At 50.5% G+C, this 20,279-nt stretch overlaps 9 protein-coding genes across 9 annotated transcripts; 4 read left to right on the top strand and 5 right to left on the bottom strand.

Moving 5' to 3' along the window:
- Window positions 1–643: 643 nt before the first annotated feature.
- On the bottom strand, window positions 644–1,866 carry tom40 (TOM complex pore protein TOM40; the record flags this gene model as incomplete). The annotated part of the gene is made up of 3 exons (XM_024815473.1): window positions 644–754; window positions 833–1,480; window positions 1,564–1,866. 3 exons carry the CDS (start codon window positions 1,864–1,866, stop codon window positions 644–646), a joined length of 1,062 nt encoding a protein of 353 aa, XP_024668494.1.
- Window positions 1,867–2,885: 1,019 nt separating this feature from the next.
- BDW47DRAFT_120331 (6PF2K-domain-containing protein) lies at window positions 2,886–8,680 on the top strand (the record flags this gene model as incomplete). The annotated part of the gene is made up of 14 exons (XM_024815472.1): window positions 2,886–2,899; window positions 3,071–3,259; window positions 3,334–3,369; window positions 3,424–3,521; window positions 3,621–3,790; window positions 3,853–3,933; window positions 3,988–4,095; window positions 4,144–4,263; window positions 4,326–4,700; window positions 4,752–4,928; window positions 4,983–5,204; window positions 5,856–6,059; window positions 6,129–6,299; window positions 6,374–8,680. 14 exons carry the CDS (start codon window positions 2,886–2,888, stop codon window positions 8,678–8,680), a joined length of 4,272 nt encoding a protein of 1,423 aa, XP_024668493.1.
- Window positions 8,681–8,732: 52 nt separating this feature from the next.
- Window positions 8,733–9,874, bottom strand: BDW47DRAFT_112157 (putative ABC transporter). Its single transcript, XM_024814107.1, has 2 exons — window positions 9,693–9,874; window positions 8,733–9,632 (listed from the first exon to the last, which is right to left on the bottom strand). The coding sequence occupies exons 1-2, from the start codon at window positions 9,832–9,834 to the stop codon at window positions 8,926–8,928; spliced, it is 849 nt and encodes a 282-aa protein (XP_024668492.1). The 5' UTR covers window positions 9,835–9,874; the 3' UTR covers window positions 8,733–8,925.
- Window positions 9,875–10,332: 458 nt separating this feature from the next.
- BDW47DRAFT_77207 (tRNA dimethylallyltransferase) lies at window positions 10,333–12,119 on the top strand. The gene is made up of 2 exons (XM_024819815.1): window positions 10,333–10,532; window positions 10,597–12,119. Exons 1-2 carry the CDS (start codon window positions 10,434–10,436, stop codon window positions 11,926–11,928), a joined length of 1,431 nt encoding a protein of 476 aa, XP_024668491.1. The 5' UTR covers window positions 10,333–10,433; the 3' UTR covers window positions 11,929–12,119.
- Window positions 12,120–12,452: 333 nt separating this feature from the next.
- On the bottom strand, window positions 12,453–14,389 carry BDW47DRAFT_77199 (DXO/RAI1 family decapping nuclease). The gene is made up of 9 exons (XM_024819814.1): window positions 14,080–14,389; window positions 13,770–14,012; window positions 13,676–13,707; window positions 13,589–13,616; window positions 13,523–13,530; window positions 13,366–13,469; window positions 13,136–13,306; window positions 12,782–13,081; window positions 12,453–12,727 (listed from the first exon to the last, which is right to left on the bottom strand). The coding sequence occupies exons 1-9, from the start codon at window positions 14,152–14,154 to the stop codon at window positions 12,564–12,566; spliced, it is 1,125 nt and encodes a 374-aa protein (XP_024668490.1). The 5' UTR covers window positions 14,155–14,389; the 3' UTR covers window positions 12,453–12,563.
- A 78-nt stretch (window positions 14,390–14,467) lies between these two features.
- On the top strand, window positions 14,468–16,143 carry BDW47DRAFT_77197 (protein GET4). The gene is made up of 4 exons (XM_024819813.1): window positions 14,468–14,758; window positions 14,848–15,104; window positions 15,198–15,350; window positions 15,407–16,143. Exons 1-4 carry the CDS (start codon window positions 14,715–14,717, stop codon window positions 15,970–15,972), a joined length of 1,020 nt encoding a protein of 339 aa, XP_024668489.1. The 5' UTR covers window positions 14,468–14,714; the 3' UTR covers window positions 15,973–16,143.
- Window positions 15,789–16,919, bottom strand: BDW47DRAFT_77194 (uncharacterized protein). The gene is made up of 3 exons (XM_024819812.1): window positions 16,335–16,919; window positions 16,209–16,277; window positions 15,789–16,143 (listed from the first exon to the last, which is right to left on the bottom strand). The coding sequence occupies exons 1-3, from the start codon at window positions 16,693–16,695 to the stop codon at window positions 16,046–16,048; spliced, it is 528 nt and encodes a 175-aa protein (XP_024668488.1). The 5' UTR covers window positions 16,696–16,919; the 3' UTR covers window positions 15,789–16,045.
- A 184-nt stretch (window positions 16,920–17,103) lies between these two features.
- BDW47DRAFT_77174 (replication factor C subunit 4) lies at window positions 17,104–18,659 on the top strand. The gene is made up of 5 exons (XM_024819811.1): window positions 17,104–17,263; window positions 17,321–17,541; window positions 17,595–17,694; window positions 17,758–18,180; window positions 18,235–18,659. The coding sequence occupies exons 1-5, from the start codon at window positions 17,175–17,177 to the stop codon at window positions 18,458–18,460; spliced, it is 1,059 nt and encodes a 352-aa protein (XP_024668487.1). The 5' UTR covers window positions 17,104–17,174; the 3' UTR covers window positions 18,461–18,659.
- Window positions 18,660–18,675: 16 nt separating this feature from the next.
- BDW47DRAFT_129007 (polysaccharide deacetylase family protein) lies at window positions 18,676–19,769 on the bottom strand (the record flags this gene model as incomplete). The annotated part of the gene is made up of 4 exons (XM_024816935.1): window positions 18,676–18,808; window positions 18,862–18,965; window positions 19,034–19,611; window positions 19,664–19,769. The coding sequence occupies 4 exons, from the start codon at window positions 19,767–19,769 to the stop codon at window positions 18,676–18,678; spliced, it is 921 nt and encodes a 306-aa protein (XP_024668486.1).
- Window positions 19,770–20,279: the final 510 nt, after the last annotated feature.

Genomic DNA, 20,279 nt, shown 5'->3' with positions numbered 1-20,279 from the left:
GGTGCACGCCTTGGAAAGAACCCCTTGAACCCGCTACATTGATCAAGACGACGACCCCGATTTAAGACACCTTTATCCAAGCTTTGATAATGTTTCCTACGAGAGCCTTTGTTTTTGCAAACGAATTACAGACAGAGGACAGAAAAGACCAAAACAACTGTTTTACATTGCCCATCTATGATGCATGAACAAATTAAGAAAAATAATGACCAAATACCATATTCCCGCAAAAAGTTCCATGCATGCTCAGCGACCCCGTTGATCAGCCAATATAGTCATCAAAGGAGATGGGGGGAAAACAGGAAGGATAGAGAGACAGGAGAACGGTAACAGACGAAGCAATAACATGAAAAAAAGGATAGAGAGGCGGGAATGGTAGTTTGAGCATGCCGAAGATGGATCTATACAAAAGGGTGGCTCCGTGGCGCCAAAACGACTGCGTCTCCGGGCCAGCAAGCCGCATCCGAGTAAACCACGATGATACACCATCTTCCAAACATACACCGGAGGAGTTGAAGAACTAATAAAACAATATGACGAAAAAGGTATAAGCTGATGGGTGGGCAGAAGAGCAGAGACGGATCCCTCCCACCCCCAAGAGCCAGGTGAGCCTAATTGACCGCAGTTATGTTATGTGGGAAAATTAGAACGGAGGAGGGATCATGTTGCCCTGGGCTTCGAGCTTGTCCTGCTGTTCCATCAATTCTTCACCGGCGATCTCAAGCGAGACAGCGAGACCGAGCTTCGCCGTTTGCTAGAAAGACGATTCACGTTAGGGATCAACGAACACACGATGGATTTTCCGACTTGGAAACACAGGGCTTGAACTTACCTTGGCCTGATCAATCTCGCCCGCAAAAGTGAGAGCCAAGGGCATCGCTATCCGCTTCTCAAGGAGACAGCTGACCTTTCCGGCGCTGTCGACCTGGGCACGGAAGGTGGAAGCACGGAAGTCGTACTTAGCACCGATGGAAGTAGTGCCATCCTTGCTAGGTCCACCCATCATGACAGCGGCAGCGTTAGGAGCAAACTGGAGGTTCATATCGACACCAGCCTCAACGCGTTCACCAAGCTTCCGCCAGTAGGAGGCAGAGAGGACACCCTGGGCCTGCAGCTGAGCACTGGCGATCCAATCGCTGGTCTTGTAACGCGCACTGTAGGAAAGAGCAGTCTCCGGACGAGTGTTCATACCCTGACGCTGCCAGATAGCCTCGAAACCAAGAGCCAAGCTGGGGGTGATGGACTGAAGGTAGCTTCCCACGAAGATACCAGTGAGGCCACCTTCCAGGCAAGACGGGTTGAAGGCCTTGATCGATGCCGAAAAATCGTCACCAGTGTAGTCGTTGTCGATCTGCATCAGACCCTGGCTCGCGCCGGCCATGATCTGGGTGTTGGTCTTGGTGACCAACTTGGGAGTCCAACGATAGTTGCCAACAGCGGCGAGAGCACCATCGCTTCCGAAGTTACCTTGCATGAAGACCTTTGGCCGAAATTATAATGTTAGCATCATTTCCATCAGATTGCGACAGCAGATGATGATAGGAGGGTATATTGTTTTTTTACCTTCGGGCTTCCATACATGGCCGAGAATGCATACGGAGGCAAGTTCCCGGACGAGCCCATGGAGAAGGCGTGCGACACGCGGAACAGCGGAGACATGCCAAAGACCTTGGTCAAGTCTGCCCGGAGACCCGAGAACATGAAGTTGGACAGTAGAACATCCTTCTGCACCTCCCTAGCGATGTTATCCAATGTTCCTGGGTTGGACAGGCCGAGCGCGGCCCTCCGATCCGAGAATAGGTTGTATGCATCCTGCACGGCGGCGGCGACGGAATTGTCCGTCAAAGGAGATAAATAGTCGGCCATCGTAGCTGTGTAAGGAGAATTGTTTAGTGGACGGTCGTTATTGTTGGAAACCAATGAGTCAAAGAGCTTTGACAATGGGCTGTTTGGAGAGGGTGACGGTGTTTGGAAAACAGGACAAGAAAGGATTTGAGAACGGGCCCCGAGGTATGAGAGTGACTGACAGGCTTAGAACGGGAGAGTCGAGGGGGTTGCGAAAGAAAAAGAGAACACCAAAAAGGTGCTAGTTGATTGCAGACAGAATCTTCGTTGGCCTGCTCTTGTCGGAGGTGAAGGAGAGGTAGGTCGAAATGGAAGGGGGATGGACCAGACAGTTCGTTGAATCCGAGACTTTCAGACGAGCTTCCCGGGGTTGAAAAAAGTTAAGCCCAGCCAGTCATCAGTTCTTTCTGCCTGTTCGGTCCGGCAACCATTCTGCACGGCCGGTCGCTGTGTCCTCCCGTAGCCCTCGCTGGCTGCTGCCTGAGGCATACAGGCTTGTCTGGTCGCTGCCTGAGTTGACTGCTGGTTCAAAGCAGATCGATAACTACTACTACCTACTCCGTACTAATTCGTGCTATTATATCATCGTTGCAGCTAAGAGCACCAATCTACCTCTCTGGTACCCCACGACAAAGTTACTACTGTACTTACTACCACCTACCATTTGGGGTCTCCCGAGTGACGCACCTTGCCCCGCCAGCGGACACCTCCAAATTATTTCTCTTATCTTGACCTCTGCTATTCAACACTCCTGTCATTGCACCTCTTACAGTGTCTAGTTTCAGAATGGATCGATTCTTATGAACTCTCTCCGACGTACCTTTTCGAATCAATAAAGATCAGCTAGTCCGCCTTCTGCCACTGGGATTGGTGACGATTTGAAGTGAATTCCCGACTCTCTCTACCTAGGTCACCGGGACCGACTTAAACCGGCTTTCTCTTAGCCTCCTAGCTCACTAGGTGCTCCAAGTTCCCACGGACCAACAGGCTTTGTTCTGGAACTACTGTTGGTGAATATACTGGTTACTATCAACTTCGTCATGGATACACTATTGTGAGTTTCGCCGTAGCGATCCCCGCATTGTCTTCCGTTCCTTCTAGAGGTACCCTCGCTATTGGCGGGGAAGGGAGGGGAGGATGTGCTACCCGGATGAATCCACCTATACTACCTATTGTGTTGCCTCTCTATTTGCGGTGTTAAGATACATGTGCTTATAATTTCTAGAACGGCAGATATTGTGGTGAATTCCCCACGGTTTCGACGCAAGTCGTCGACTTTTGTCGATGCGATCCATGATCTACCGGAAAAGGCCGATTTAGCCCCGGCTCAACTGTACAGCACGGAATCTGGACGACTGTTCCACTCGGGTCGGATTGTCATCATTACAGTAGGGCTACCCGCGAGGGGCAAGACGTTCGTGAAACCCCACTTTCTCTGGATTTACTCTCTCTCTGATAGTTATCGCTGATCTTGCGCGTCATCCCCAGGCACATGTCAGTAGCACTGGCACGATATCTTCGATGGTCGGTACATCACTCGACCCTGGTGTGATGCTCAATTCTTTGACTGGTTTATAGGCTCGGTGTCAAAACAAGGATATTCCATTTGGGAGATTATAGACGTGCTACAATCGCTTTCGGGGAAGATATTCCGGATGATTACTTTTTTGTGAACGGTAAGGGTTCATTATTCCCGTGGATCATTGGACTGTCTTGAGCTCCACTCTTGATGCTCTCAATTATCGTTAATTGCGCCCATTCGCTAATTAAAACAGCGTCTGCTTCCTCCGTACTCCTGCGACAAAAGATCGTCAAAAAATGTCGAGAGGACATATACCAGTTCTTGAATGAAGAAAATGGCCAGATAGCGATATATGATGCTGTCAATCCATTGCCCTCCGGACGGCGATCGCTTGCGAACGAGTTTGCGAAACATGATATCGAGGTATGTGTGTCTTGGAGAACTGTTGTGAGGAGTACAAATCGCTCACCCATTCTATTTCTTAGACACTATTCATTGAATCGTGGTGCGATGACGAACGTATCATTGAGGAGAATGTTCGCAGAGTAAAGATATCATCACCGGACGTGAGTTTGGCTTGCTGTTTCCCGGTTGTGAAATGGACACTGATTCTGTCATAGTACGTAGGATGGACCTCTGAAGATGCAGTCAAGCATTACCTTACTCGCATCACTGCTCGGATCCCGCAATTTCAAACCATGGAGGAGAAAGATCTGAATTACATCAAGGTCAAAGAACGTCCCCCTTTTTGTTGCGTATACGCTAATTCATTGCAGATGATCAATGCTGGAGAACGACTGATCGTCAACAACCGGAGCTTTGGATATCTTTCCAATCGAATCGTATTTTATCTCTTGAATCTTCATATCAAATCCCGGCGTACATATTTCGCACGTGTGAGCGCACCTCCCTCCACGTCTATTCACTCCATGTATTCTGACGATATTTGGGCAACAAGGCCGGTGTTTCTTCCGGAGCCAGTTCCTACAAAGCAGATGCCTCCTTATCGGAACTAGGGGAGGATTATGCAAAGAAAATGACCGAATGTTTGGTGAAGCACAGAGAATCCGAACGACAGGAAACGATCAATCAAGAAGGAGCAGACCATATGTTGAAGCCACTGACGATCTGGACCTCCACGAGACGCAGAACGGTTGAAACCGCGAAGTATTTGTATGAGACTGGGTACAAGGTTCGACAAAGATCTCAGCTCAGCCAACTGAATCCGGGAGTGTGTGAAAAGATGTCCGAGAAGAAGATCCGAGAAGAATATCCTGACGAGGTAGCCAAACATGAGCTTGACCCATACCATCATAGATATCCTCGGGCAGAGGTGAGTCTCCGATCTCTCTGAAACACACCGTGGGCTAATAAAGGACCGCAGTCATATCACGATCTTGCCGTACGGCTTGAGCCTATTATCCTGGAACTCGAACGCGAACAGAATGATCTCCTCATTATTGCCCACGAAAGCGTTCTAAGGGTTCTCTACGGTTACCTTATGGCATGCAATGCCGCGGATATCCCTTTTCTAGAATTCCCACGGGACGAAATTATCGAGGTGAGGTTCGGGTCCTCGGAGAATTGAGTAAAATTGACTAACACTCAATTGTAGATTATTCCTGAAAGCTACCAGAACGAGGCACGCAGGATTCATATTCCTGACCTCCCCAAGGAAATTATTCCCGGTTCACCTGAGGACATCAAGATCCCTGTGCCTCCGAGTGGGGTAAGCACCCCTTCGATTGGAGGGATAGGCAGCCCAAAAGATGGCCTCTCAACGCCCCAGAGTGGTCTTCGAACTCCGCGTGAGCCCGAACGAATTTCTCAGCAGCATGTAGAAGATGTTGTTTAGGCTTCTGTTCCGCGCTGAAATACCCTGGAATAATATTGGACGACGTTGGTTCCCTGGCTGGGTCCTCGATCATTCAAGAGACATATAGATAGTGCATGTACACCCCTACGCAAGCTAGCCTCCGTGAAGCGTAGAAACAAAAACAATATTGTCTCCAGGTTGGAGTTCATAAGTCTCCTCTCCCTCCAATTCCCAGTCGGCGTCGTTGATCAAAACGAGGATGCCCGGTCTCCTGCCGTCAACAGTTAGCATTACCCCGCTAGTCACCTCAGAAACCCACATACACGTTTCCTTCCAAGATGAATAACTCTTTTCTCTCGTCCTTCATGAGATTGTCGACTAGGTACCCTAGCAGGAAAGAGATGTTCGGCCGGCCACCTTCGTTCTGTTGTGCGGGAAGAGCGATAGAATGTTTGCGCTCGTTATCAAAAAGGATCTCCAGACCACCTCTATTGAAGAAAATGCCAATCAGCGATCAATGACCCATGATTTTCTTACGGGCTTGGGAAACCAACGTGAACTCGACTGTGATCGGAATAGATTCGGAACTATTCTGACCCGCTGGGGACTGCTGATTTGAAACGCTCGTAGACATCGCTAGGAAAAGTGATAATGATTAATAGATGTCTAAAGTATGGTGCAATGAGACCTTCGTTTGATACTAATTCGCATCGAAAAGAACGAGGTGGGGAAGGAGATCTGAGGTACGGATATGGCCTAAGAGATTGCGGTTCTTTTGAGAGGTTGGCCGCGCTTATCGATAAGCCAGTTCGTACCAAAAATCATTACCCAATTCCCCGACGGAACAATTTATTCGTTTCCTGTGTCCATGCGACAGTGATTCCACCTCTCTACGCTCCCAGACTTATCTTCCGACTATCCGACGCAAAGGATCAAAGAGCCTAGGCGAATTGTTCACATAGGATTTGGGCCCGGAATTCGAGCTCCATGGTCTCTATCACCACAGACTACATCAGCGTGGGGGGCAACCGGCACCCGGCCGCGGCGGACTGGGACGTTCAGTCGGGGGTGCTCGCCTTTGGCGCTGATAATAATGTAGCGCTTTGGGATCCTGTGGTACGGTAGGCCCCTATCAATAACGTTGGACTTTTCGCAATTCCGTGGGGTTGATGCTGATATTTTACGCGCAGGATGACTCTCAACGCGGGGTCTACTCTCTTCTCGTCGGCCATGGCGACAAGGTCACCGCTGTCCGCTTTTACACATGTCCTATGACAGGCGCCACTTTCCTTCTGACCGGCTCCGTCGATTGCACTGTTCGGTTATGGCGAGCTCATCCCGACGATCAACGTTCCTTTGCCCATGTGTGTACTTTGGAGGGTCACACAAGCTCGGTCAATACGCTTGCAGTGGCACCCGGTGCGAATATCGTTGCATCTGGTGCGGCGGATGGGACTGTTAGGATTTGGAGACTGTGTGTGGATGAGTCGGTACATGGAGAGTTGGTCGAAACCATTCCCATGAAGCCTCGGTTTTTCCCGCTGGCCCTAGCTTTGCAGTCACTCCAGACGGACAGCAAAGATGGAGCCTTAGTCCTGGCAGTCTCCGGCACGACCAATGCTATACAGATATTCGTGGCTGAATCCACGACCAAAGACCCTGCGTTTAAACTTTCGGCTGTGCTATCCGGCCATGAAGCTTGGGTGCGCTCTTTGTCCTTCACACAGGACAAGCAGAGCAAGGAGGGGGACTTCCTGCTTGCTTCATCTAGTCAAGACAAATATATTCGACTCTGGCGATTGCACCGGGGAGAATTTTCCCAACCCATATCCGAAGACGAAGACGCAATCCTGGGAGGAATGGAACCTACACTCTCCAACAAAGCCCACCAGTTCGAAGTGATGAGCAATAAGTATTCAATCACGTTTGAAGCTCTTCTGTTTGGCAACGAGGATTGGATATATACTACAGCGTGGAATCCGAGCTCCGAACGACAACAGCTCCTCTCTGCCTCCGCGGACAATACCCTAACCATATGGGAACAAGACTCTGTCTCTGGCGTTTGGATACCCGCCGAAAGGATGGGAGAGATTAGTGTGCAGAAGGGATCAACTACGGCGACCGGGAGCACCGGTGGGTTTTGGATCGGTCTCTGGTCTCCCAGCGGCGAACAAGTTGTGAGTCTTGGTCGAACGGGCAGTTGGAGAGCATGGAGCTACGACGCCGACGCCGATATGTGGATGCAGAGGCTAGGCATAACTGGACATGTGCAATCGGTCAATGGCATCCAGTGGGAACCCACCGGAGGCTATCTCCTTTCTACTAGCGGTGATCAAACAACACGTCTCCATGCACCGTGGCTTCGGGATGGTCAAAAGTCGTGGCATGAATTTTCCAGACCCCAGATTCATGGCTATGACCTAAACTGTATCGGCACGTTGGGAGCGACGCGTTTCGTTTCTGGCGCCGACGAGAAACTGCTGCGAGTATTTGATGAGCCAAAACCCGTCGCACAAATGCTACAGAACTTGGCTGGCTTCCAGCAACTAACAGAGAGCGAGCTGCCGGATACTGCCCAGATTCCAGTACTCGGACTTTCTAATCAGTCTACGGGCAAAGAGGCACCGACCGATGGGGATGAGGTCGATGATGCAGGAGTTGGACAAGCCCAGGAAAGCCAGCAATTGCTGGCAACTTCCACCCACCCTCCGCTCGAAGACCAGCTGGCTCGGTATACGCTGTGGCCGGAGCATGAGAAGCTCTATGGGCACGGTTATGAGATATCCGCCGTGGCCGTCAGCCATGACCGGACACTCATCGCCACGGCCTGCAAAGCAAGCTCCATAGACCATGCGGTAATTCGTCTATATGACACATCTGACTGGCATGAGATTCGACCCTCCCTTGCAGCTCATTCTTTGACCATCACGAGCCTGTGTTTCTCGAGTGATGACCAATACCTTCTTAGTGTCGGGCGAGATAGACAGTGGGCCGTCTTCTGCCGCGATGAACAGGAACGATCCTCGTTCTCACTCATGATTTCAAATCCTAAGGGCCACTCCAGAATGATACTCGACGCCTCATGGGGGCCGATATGCGAACAGCCCATCTTTGCAACGGCAGGACGAGACAAGTCTGTAAAGATCTGGCAAAAGGCAGAAGACTCATTTATGTGCAAGGCGACCATCCAGTTAAAATCTCCTGTCACGGCAATCTCCTTCCTTCCTCGCCAACACAACGGGCACCTAATTCTTGCTTCTGGCGAGGAGAGTGGGGAGCTCTCGGTCCATCAGGTCGCGGTCGAAAGCTTCGAAACGCAGCAATTGGCAAGCGTTGATCGGGCCATGTGCCCCTCAAAGGCGATCACAGAGCTCATATGGCGACCACTGGGCTCTAGGGACGAGGAAAACACATCGCCAATCTCCCATTTTGAGCTTGCTGTTGCAAGTGAAGATACGTCGATGCGCGTCTATAACATTTCTGACATGGTTTTATGAAAAAGTTGTGTATATACTTATTTCCGGGGTAGTGAGTAAATAGAGTGGAGTGGACGAGCGAGAAAAAGTCATGTCATTTATAATTAGACTCTAAAGAGCTGGTAGAATGTTGAATGCGTGCAGGCATCCCTGGTGAATCCTGGGTCCGTGAAATCGCACAATGTACATCATGTCGCCATCTAACATTGAAACCGTGTTGAACCCCAAGGTTTTGGAGTGAAGAATATAGAACGAGGGAAGGAGACCTAGGGCCGCTTTTCCAATCTATACCCACCCAGTCCTTCAAGAGACTCATATGTCTTGCCCTGATTTTGTCGACCATTCCGGGGCCCCCTAGCCTTCAGGTCCTCCTTGAGCCATTTAAGGACAATCTCCCCAAGCCGACTATTTTCCGACGACCCCTCAGTTTCCTCATTGAATTTTTCGATAGGACCCCACTGTCTCACATTCCCAAGATGCATATGTACCAGGTGCGTCGGCCACTGCGACAGATTGTCCAGGATATGCGTCGCATACACGACCGTGCACGACCGCGTCTCGGTCTCCCGCTTCAGGAAGGAAAGGAAGTCGCTCCGGGACAGCAGGTCAAGATCAACGGTGATCTCATCGAGCAGCAGGACCTGCCAGGGCCGAATCAGACCCATAGCCAGCTGCACACGACGCCGCTCGCCGTCCGACACGGCGTGCATTCGCCAGCTGAGATCGATATCGAGGATGTCGACCAGTTCATCGCGACGGTTGGGATAAGCGTCTCCGCCGATGGACGCGAGGAGGGTCGGCACGTCGATATCCGTCCGCACGATGTGGTTGAGAACCCATTCGGCGCCGAGGTAGGTCACTCCGTCTAGACCCTCTTGGAAGGGGTCTTTGCCGCCGACGGTGATCGTGTTGTGCGGGGAGAGACGCTTGCCGGCCAGTAGACGTAGGAGGGTGGTCTTGCCCGCGCCATTGGCTATTACGGTGTGAGCGTTGTAAACTCATCAGGGGGCTTTTCTTTCTTTGTTTTGTTTACCTCCAATTAGCAGTGTGCGGCTTCCTGCAGGTAGGTCGAGATTGATATCGGTCAAGCCGGACGATCCATCTTGGAACTTGTAGGACAGGTGGTTCACCTGGATGGAGGGTGCGTTGGAAGTTTGCTGGGCTGAATCTACCATGATGGATGCGAGGGATAGATATGTCTAAATTCTATCGAGAGTGATATTCTCGTTGCTTGGTGGAATCGGAGATTCTTTCTGATCTTGTTGACATCATTCATTAGGTCGTATTTGACCCCTCATGGATGAGGTAATAGCCCGTTTTGCAAATTACCCAGCTACTGATACTTTACAGCATCATTTGACTTCTTGGGTATCAGCGGTTTTTTTTTGATCAGTAGATAGAAGGATTATACCAAATACAAACGTTATCAGTATGGAATTCTTGGGGAAAGTATTGTGCTGGGATGATGATGTATTATTATTACAAATGAAGTCATTTCAAAGAGACTTTGGGTGGTCGGGTTGTTGCAAATCATCATAAGTTGATTAATCCTGCCGTAATTTAAAAATTCCAAAAGTAAAAACACCGCTGACACTCAGAGCACTTGACTCTCCGCGGCCTCATTTTTCTACCTCCGAGTTCTATATGCCAATTCTTAACGGTCCACGAACTGGGCTGAATCGCCCACATCTACATTTTCCTTCGCCCCCTCCGATGTCATACATCTTCCAAATGGCTCATCGGGCTCCATGATGCTAAGCAGTTCCCTCATCTCATGAACTATCTCTCCCGTTTATTCTTCCCTCGCAAACTATCCGCCGCTATGAAGCCCCTCATAGCTGTCGTCGGTGCCACTGGCACAGGCAAGTCCAAGGTGAGTGGTATTAAATGAACATCTCAAAACATCATCGGGAATTGTCACTGACGGCTGTAGATAGCTTGCAGTGGACCTAGCATCTCGTTTCAACGGTGAGATCATCAACGGCGACGCGATGCAAATGTACCGCGGTCTCCCCATCATCACGAATCAGATCCCCGTCGAAGAACGAAACGGCATCCCACACCACCTGCTGAGCTGCGTTGAACTGGACGAAGAGCCGTGGCGCGTCGGCCTGTTCAAGAAAGAATGTCTCCGCATCATCCAGGAAATACACGCCAGAGGCAAACTGCCGATCCTCGTTGGAGGCACCCATTATTACACGCAAGCTGTATTGTTCAACGATCAGCTGGTTGGAGACGCCTCTGTCGCGCTCGAGGAGCTAGATGGCCAAGCGAACGGAGAACCGATCGAGCCGTCTACGAGATGGCCCATTCTCAATGCGCCTACAGAAGTGATCCTACAGAAGCTGCGGGGGGTCGATCCGGTAATGGCACAACGCTGGCATCCGAATGACGGGCGGAAAATTCGCCGCTCTCTCGAGATCTATTTCCAGACTGGGCGGCCGGCCTCGGAGGTCTATGCCGAGCAGAAACGCGCCAAGGAGGGAGCCCTGACGTGTAACAGCTCCGATGGCACGGGCCAGCTGCGGTTTCCGACGATGTTCTTCTGGATCCATTCGGAGAAAGAGGTTTTGAATTCGCGCCTTGACGGACGCGTTGGGGTCATGATTGAGCAGGGATTGCTGTCTGAAGCACAGCTTATGTGGGACTATCTCCGAGAGAAACAGTCCAAGGGGATCATCGTTGACCAGACGCGGGGCGTCTGGGTCGCTATCGGATTCAAAGAGCTTGCACCGTATCTCGAGGAACTGCATAAGGGAACAGCGAGCCCAGAAGAACTGGAAGCCTTGAAGCGAACATGCATTGAGTCTATCAGAACCGCTACTCGCCAATATTCCACGTCGCAGATCAAATGGATACGCAACAAGCTGTGGAGAGCTCTGGCAGCAATTAACGAGACATCCCGCTTATATCTCCTGGACAGTACGCATGTCGAGAACTGGTCTGGTAGCGTCACAGAGCCATCGGAGCACCTCGTTCGCTCCCTGCTTAGCGGCGAACCTACCCCTGATCCCAAATCACTTTCAGAATTCGCAAGGACAATACTGGGTGAGAAGGAAGCGAAGTCACGCGAAGAAACTGATCCTGGCTCAGAAACCATCACTTGTGATGTTTGCAAGAGGACTTTGGCGAACAGCGAGCAGTGGAACATCCACATCCGTGGCCAGGCTCATAAACGGGTCTTGAAAGCTGCCGTCAGACGTGCACAACGCGAAGAGCGCATCGCAAAAGGAATAGAGGTGCCAAAGCCTGCGAAAGTGGTAGACTGATTTGTTCGGAATCGACCTCGGCGGCACAGTGGCCCTACACCGTTTGGAACCTTGTGCTAGACTGCATGTGTCTTTCGGACGGAGTATCTGGAATTGGAGGAACTTGTATGTATTGTACGGTTTACAAGTGGACGACATACACCAAAATCCGATCCCTTGCTGGGGCTTCTAACAGACTACCCATAACTAGATAGTGGTACATTATTGCACATGAATGCAATTGTTCATCAAGCCCAAGACGGAAGTGTGACAATGCCTAATAGGAGCAGTGTAAAAGAGTCGCCTGTCCCTCTGATAAGCAACATGGCACATCGTCCATGCACCGCACCCGAGCTTATAAGTTCGTCGATGCTTGCTATAGCAATTGGGATATCCGGAGGATACAAATTTTACAATTCGTCTGCAATCGCATAGAAGCACCTTAGATGACAGTAACCTTGCAAGATCTTCGACGATGCACCGGCCTCTTCATCGAATATTGTTTAGGGGTTGCGTTTAGTGGGACAATCTCTCGCCCTGTATTCTTACCGAGGGCCAGGTGACCACAGATACCTGTGTTGGGCACAACACAACATCGCATTTACAGCCGCCCTCCCTGAGAACGTCGTCAATATGGGAAAGGTGGGTTAGCAAAGTCATGATTCGGCAGTTGCATTAGCCGATGCCCGCCATTCCAAAAAGGATGAAGAAATGATATCGCCGGTCCCGCTCTCCTCGACCTTGTAGAGCTCGATGAGTGAGGACTTCTCTGGCTTGCGGATTCGCCACGTTCCCCCTTCGCTGACGGTGGACTTGAGAACTGGTTTCGTAGGTTAGCCCGGGTTCTGTGCAAGAGTTTCTCACTAATACATACATTCAAGGAATGCAGCGGTGAAGTTGATACAGATGTTTCCATCCCAGGTGTTCCGACCAACTTTCTTGACTTTGCTCGGTATGCTGGCGGTTTCAACTTCCTCCAGACGACGGAGAATACCGTGCTGGTCGCGGAAACCAACAATGATCTTAGGGACGCCAAGGAGAAATGACTGTGCCCAGAACTTTAATAATTTTCGCTCATACTTGAACATGTCGCGATCATTGCGAATCTCCGCAGACGTTTTGAGCTCCACCCAGTTAATAGGGTCCTCCTTACGGTCTGGTTTGCAGTCCCACACTGGTAGGATGTTAGCGCCGTGAATACACGGATCACGGGGAAAACTGTGCATACAGGCATCAACCTCTCCGCCAATGACTAGCTTCGTATGACCTATCCCAGTGCGGGCTACAGAACAGTATTGGGCGTTGTTGTTCACGGTTAGATCTTCCCGACTTTCAATCTCATGACGGGGTGTCGGATCCCACGGCTGGTCAAGTACCGACAAGGTCTCGAACTTGTACCCTATGCAGGATTTAATCATCTTGAAACATCAATGAGGCGTATAATGGCATGTATCTTACCCCAGTATGCCATTAACTCCTGGGAAGCCATCCCAGGTGGCATTCTTTGGCTATGTTGTATTTGCTTTTGCTGGTTTTTGAAGGCGTTGTTCTCTTCGATAAAACTGCGAATGCATCAGCATCTAGTCCTAGGGACCCAAGGATCTGAGCAGCATACATAGTTCCCTTACAGCCGTCTGCGTTAGCTAGAGAGTCCATCGAAGGTTTGGTGTTGGCAGCTCACCTGGAAGCACGTCGCATTCATTTCAAATCTAGACTCAGATTAATGGCAAAGAAAGATAAAGAGGAGACCTGAGTAACGACTACACACCCATTCATATTGTCAAATGGGGCCGTGAGGATCTAGTACTCGCAGGCGGCATCAGTTCCATGTCAAGCAAGCTATTGGGCTGGGTGCGATCGACCTTCGTCATCATGCCACGCCAAGTAATGATGTCGGCTTCGCATTTCTTTCCTGTCTCCTTTTCCAAGGCTATGATACTCTCTAGCAAAGCATCGAGATGTTCATCCCCGGCGTCATCCAATTTCTGGAAACTATCAAAGCCTTTGTTCAAATCGGCCGGAAGACTTGGTGGATAGTAGTACCGCAGAGACAGGTCTCCCAGATGAAACTCATGGTTATCATCGTAGGAGAAAGAAGTTATTTCCTGAGAGCTGGTCAAAACGCTACATTCATGTGGGCGCGGAAGCCATATGTAAGGTGATCCGGCTTACTCTGGGACGACGAATCGTCGTATTGGAGCCATAGAAGCGGCCAATCGGTTGGATGTCAAAAGTAGTTCGGTTCATCACTTATGTGGGTCCTCCTGAATGCCTTAACAGGAGGTATCAGTACATTAAACCAATGCTGGGTAGACGCGTTATGCTATATCAACAATGCAGGGATCGTTGGATATCAAGGAACAAGATCTAGTTGAGGCAATGCGCGAAGTCGATGCCTATAAGTCAAGACCCACAAACATAGACCTTCAGTGGCTGAACTAGATGAGTGGTGGGTAGACGTCGGCCGATCTAGAAACCTTGCAATAGGGGAGTTCCGAGTTACGGCTCCTTGGGTGTAGCAATGCGGACTCCGGAGTAGCTCATCTGCGGGTTCCCGTCCGTCAGTCAGCGGGCAACAAGTATCTAGTCAAGCACCACCGTGACCCGAAGCTTGTCCGCCCCTCCTCTCCCCACCAAAAAGCTGCTGTCAACTCCAACAAAGCGTCTTGCCTCTCAGCCTTCGGACTTTGATCAATTAAACAGTTGTCTTGGTTCCAAAGATTTGTATGCGCAGTCCTCATTCTTTCACTTTCCTCATTTTCATCTGATCTCCTTGACATCGGCCTCTGACGTGTTATTAGGTCACGATGACCTCCCGGATTGACAAGACGATTGCTCGACAGCGCGAGAAGTACGTGAACCTGATTCGGACCTTGTACTTAATGTTATACAATGACTCTTGGTCGCAAAAACACCAACTGATCTCGGTATCGCACGCAGGATTGCTTCTGGGGCCTACTACGAAGCTCACCAACAATTGCGTGTCATCGCAGCCCGATACATCAAACAAGCGAATTACGATGCAGCGGCGGATCTATTAGCTGGCGGGGCGACGGCTCTCCTCAAGGCTGGCTCGCAACAGGGTGCGTCCGCCAGTGGTGGAGACTTGTCCATCATGCTGGTCGCCGAGGTGTACAATAAAGCGGGTTGGGAGATCACTGGCGGTAGCGACGATGCCGAAGGGCGATCTCGCAAGAGTGAGTTTACCTTGATTGCGCTTTTTTACAGGAACAGACATGTCTAGGCTTTGATGTGCTCTTGATTGCTGATATCATTTGAAATAATTGCAGAACGCCTCATCCAACTGCTGCGCGAATTCCCCCCCGAGGAGCCCACGCGAAAACGGTTCATTCAGGAAATCATTGGCTGGAGTGCAAAATACGGACCTCTGGAGAGAGGCGACCCTGACTTGCATCACGCCGCCGGGTCGGTGTATGCGGAAGGTTAGTGGCGTAATGCTGTCCCGGTTCATGGAAATTTCCACTAACAACATTTGAAGACCACGAACCCTATGACGCCGAGAAACATTTGATCCTTGGCACGTCCGAGTCGGCGGAGACACTGGCAAAACTGGAATACGAGTGGTACACACACGACGAACCCCATACGGCGGCCATCTACGCATCCCGTGCCGTCTTTCCCTACATCCTGACCGGCAACCTTCGCAATGCCAACAAAGCTTTCCTCATCTTCACGTCACGACTTTCTTCTTCGAACCCTTCGCTAGGCGCACAGGACATCAGCAGTTCCAGCACGGACGCCCGAGTCTTTCCCGCATTGCCCCTTCTCAACTTTATCAACATGCTGCTTCTTGCGATTCAGCGCGGAAGCGCGGATCTATTCAAGCAACTTTCTACCCACTATGCCTCGCAAATCCGCGAAGTGGGCATATGGGATGATGCCTTGGCGCAGATTGGCGAGCAGTACTTTGCGATCAAGATTCCCAGACAAGGAAATCCTCTATTGGATATGATGGGCAGCATGTTGTTCGGAGGTCAGGGATCGCAGGGTCAGGGACAGTCGAGGAGAGTCGAAGCGCCGCCGAAAAGTCTCGATCTGGATTAGGTAGATTGATTGATTGCCTTCGGATAGGATAGGTCGCATGGGCGGCAAACACTGACACCAATACGTAATTCAATCATACTCGCGAATTAACCTCTGGCTCGTACATCCAATTGTCGTCCTGCAGCGCGGCGACTTTATTCCGAAGACTTTGTTGAATAAGATTCAGAATTTCTGTAGTAAGGTCAGTAAACGAGCTCCATGACATGGCATTACACTGCATTCGGTTAAAAACATACCGGCCGGCTCGTTGCTCATTTGCCTGTTTCGATTCCGGCACATCATTTCCACCAAACTCGCCTCGATTTCTTTGGACCGTCAGTGTACACCTCTAGATAAAGAACTAAGGGAATAAATGAACATACTCTCCTTTTCCCGCGTCCCAATCTCCGTCTGAGCCGTAGAATCAGCGCCAGCGCCACCAGGCCCGTCTTCAACACCTTCCATCTCGTCACCCGTATCCCCCGAAACCGGGGGCAAGACAGGAATATCAAGCTGATACGCGCCGTTCTGATCCCGCGTGACGATCTCCCCATTATCGACCGGTCCGGAGCTCAGCGATGACGTAGACCCGGAGGACGTAGATGCCAGCATACGGGAGGAAAGATCGGACATCTTGCCGTTGGCACCGCCATTCTGCATGGGTTCATCTGGTGTCGTGGCGGGTACAGGCCGTCTGCTTAGATGGTGATGGAAAAGGTTGCGACGGACGGATGTTGTCCCCATGGTGGCGGGGGCGGTGCTGCATGTACTGGCGCAATAGCAGTTCGAAAGAAAACGCAGGGGTGGGGGATCAGCTCGGGGTATTTGGATGATGCTGTTGGAGGCTTCAGCGACGGAGGGATGAGGTCGGGTTTTGTCGGTAGTGTACGGGGATCAACGAGAAGTCACAGCTGGTAAAAGGTTCAATCTCAATCAACTTCGTAGCGGCATTTTGTAATTCAGGGACAGATATGAAGCGTATTACACAGAGAAATCGGTATAATCCACGGAGTATGAAGGCGGAGCGATTCCTAAAATCCAAGGCAGAAAGCTAAACCGCTTTCGGTCAAATCAGAAAGACGCGTCGGTTATCGATTCGCGTCATTTGGCATTGTTCCCGAGCCTCCTCAGCGGCTTACTCGTTGATAGTAGATATCCCCGTCATAAACTACAAAACGAACGACAAGAAGGAAGAGGAAAAAGGAACAACAACTGAAGCTACCATGGCTAAAGCCGAATCATCTGCCAGCGCCGCGAAGAATGGCCTCAAGGCTGTCACCGCAGGTGCTCCTCCAGACTATGAGCTTCCATGGTGCGCACCCAACGAATCGCCCTCTTCTAATACGCAGCGCTAACATAAATGGCTTAGGGTCGAAAAATACCGACCTGTATATCTCGACGACGTCGTGGGCAACACCGAAACGATCGAACGATTGAAGATTATCGCCAAAGACGGCAACATGCCGCACGTTATCATCTCAGGCATGCCGGGTATCGGAAAGACGACGTCGATTATGTGTCTGGCGCGGCAATTGCTAGGGGATGCGTATAAAGAGGCTGTGTTGGAGCTCAACGCTAGTGATGAACGAGGTACGTTCTGTACGGGTGCAGGGTGAGGTGATGCGGTTTCTGACAACATGTAGGCATCGACGTCGTGCGGAACAGGATCAAAGGCTTCGCCCAAAAGAAGGTTACGCTGCCTCCAGGTCGTCACAAGATCGTTGTGCTTGACGAAGCGGATAGGTGAGGACCCTTGAGAGCTTCCTATCCTTCTGACAGTTCTTTGACTCACGGGGTATTATCTAGTATGACATCGGGTGCTCAGCAAGCGTTGCGACGGACCATGGAAATCTACGCCTCGACTACGCGATTTGCATTTGCCTGCAACCAGTCCAACAAGATCATTGAGCCCATCCAGTCGCGATGTGCTATCCTTCGATACTCCCGGTTGACCGATGGGCAAGTGGTCAAGCGCCTGAAACAAGTCTGCGACGCGGAGAAAGTGGAACATACGGAAGACGGTATCGCTGCTTTGGTATTCAGTGCCGAGGGTGATATGCGCCAGGCCATCAACAACCTGCAGAGTACATGGTCGGGATTCGGTTTTGTCAGCGGGGACAACGTGTTCCGCGTTGTTGATAGCCCTCATCCCATTAAAGTGCAAGCGATGATCAAGGCTTGCTGGGAAGGCAAGGTTGATGCTGCGCTGGAGACGCTTAATGAGTTATGGTATGTAACACCTTATATTGCACGCTTCGAGGTCATTTTCACTGACATGAGCAGGACGTTGGGGTACTCCTCCCACGATATCATCAGCACGATGTTCCGTGTCACCAAGACCATCCCGACATTATCTGAGCATTCCAAGTTGGAGTTCATCCGGGAGATTGGCTTTACGCACATGCGCATCCTGGACGGGGTGCAATCGCTCCTTCAACTGAGCGGCTGTGTGGCGAAGCTCTGCAAGATCAACATGAAACCGCAGCTTTTTGAGCCGCCAAAGGCCTAAGTTGACACGAGGAAAAATGAAATTTGATTTTAGCATAGATTAGGCGTTATGGCGCCTGTTTAATGTATAGACATATTAGTTATTTAAGTTTTCTATTGCTTTAACTTCTAAGAGACACTGAAACATGAGTCCAGGTGTCATCCAGTTTGACTATATACCGGGTAATAGTCCTAGCCAAGCTTATGAGAGACCCCTCTTGATGAAAGGGATTTGTATTACTTCTTTGCGCCCGGAACCGCAGGCATCTTAGCACCGGCAGGCGGGGTATTCTTGCTCTTAAACTCGTCGCACATTTGCTCGAAAGTCACCCATTCGACGCCTTCGTGTTTATTGATATGTTCGATAATTCTGGCCAGGATGAGCGTCTTGGTATATCCGTGACAAGGGGGGATGTTACTCACCTTTCATGCATGAGGATGACATGGGGACGACCCGACACGTCCGGGTGGATGGTCATGGGGAAGACGAACTCGTCATACTCTCGGTAAAAGTAGTCAAAATGATCCTTTGCAAAACAAAACCCATTAGCCCGGCCTTATAATGGAACCTTAGGGAAAAGACGCCGAGACAAACCTTCCAGATATCCTCAACATCCCTCGGGTTCACCCATCCATGGCTGTTAGCCGACTTCTTGATGAACATCATCGGCGGCAAGTCATCGATATACCAGTTCCCAGGGATCTCCACCAGACCAGTATCCTGGCCCCGAACCAACGGCTTCATCCAAGTCTCCGCCTTCTGCTTGTAATCGATCTTCGTCCACGAGTCTCCCGTGCGCAGCCAATACATCTGACAATCATGGTGAGACATAGAATGGTCGTATTCAATGCCGTACGAGAGCAAAATGTCCGCCATCTCTTCGCTCGTCTCCCACCACGGCGCGACGGTCCCCCGCGGCGGTTTGCCGCAGAAGTCCGTCAGCATGTGGTACGTCTTGTCTAGGATATCCCGCTGTTGCTCGATGGTCATGTCTGTGGGGTTCTCGTGGCTGTAGCCGTGCAGGCCGATCTCGTGCCCTGCGTCGCGGACCTTCGCGCATTCCTCTGGGAAGGTCTCGAGAGAGTGGCCTGGGATGAACCATGTTGCTTTGATGTTGTATTTCTCGAACATCTTCAGCAAACGCGTCGTGCCGATGTGGCCGGCGAAGAGGCCTACATGGGTGTTAGCTCTGGCTGATCTTATGTCTGAGCGAGGTGTTCATACCACGACTGATATCATTGGAGCTGTCTTCTCCACCATAAGATCCCAACCAGCCCGCGACGGCGTCGATATCCACTCCATAGCTGACCAAGATCCGCTTTTTGCCCATTGTGTCTGCTATCAAAGGCGAGGTATATCAATAAATGAGATCCAAATACACGGATATGTAAAGCTGGACGGGTTAGGATTTCTCAAGACGAAAATCGGAGGAGACTGCTATCCGCTCCTTATATGTTGGTGCGGGGAGCAGACAGGTGGGGGGTGGGGAGAGTGGGGAGTGTTGGCCATAGTAGCCATGAATGATCAATCAAGATAAGCAAAACTTCTTCTTTGCTCCGCTCTGATCCGAACTCTTTGGAAATACCAGGAATGTTAGTTAGACAATGATGCTGTACCTGCGTGGACAACTAGTGCAGGTGAGTAACCATGGTTCTCATACATATGCATGCGGGGAAGGTTATTCCTCTTATTGGCCACGCTGTGGACAATCGTTGTGGGATGAGTTTGCTATCAGTGATGCGATAATCAAGATAACAAACTGATACACAGTTTGGTTTTGTTACTGCCGACCTGTTTCTGTATTATCTTGTTCGTGGGCTTGTTGGAGACTTTGGAGAAG

This window comes from Aspergillus candidus (assembly GCF_002847045.1).
Source record: "Aspergillus candidus strain CBS 102.13 unplaced genomic scaffold BDW47scaffold_62, whole genome shotgun sequence".
In the NCBI taxonomy this organism is placed as follows: Eukaryota; Fungi; Ascomycota; class Eurotiomycetes; order Eurotiales; family Aspergillaceae; genus Aspergillus; species Aspergillus candidus.
This window is presented reverse-complemented; position numbering and strand designations above follow the sequence as displayed.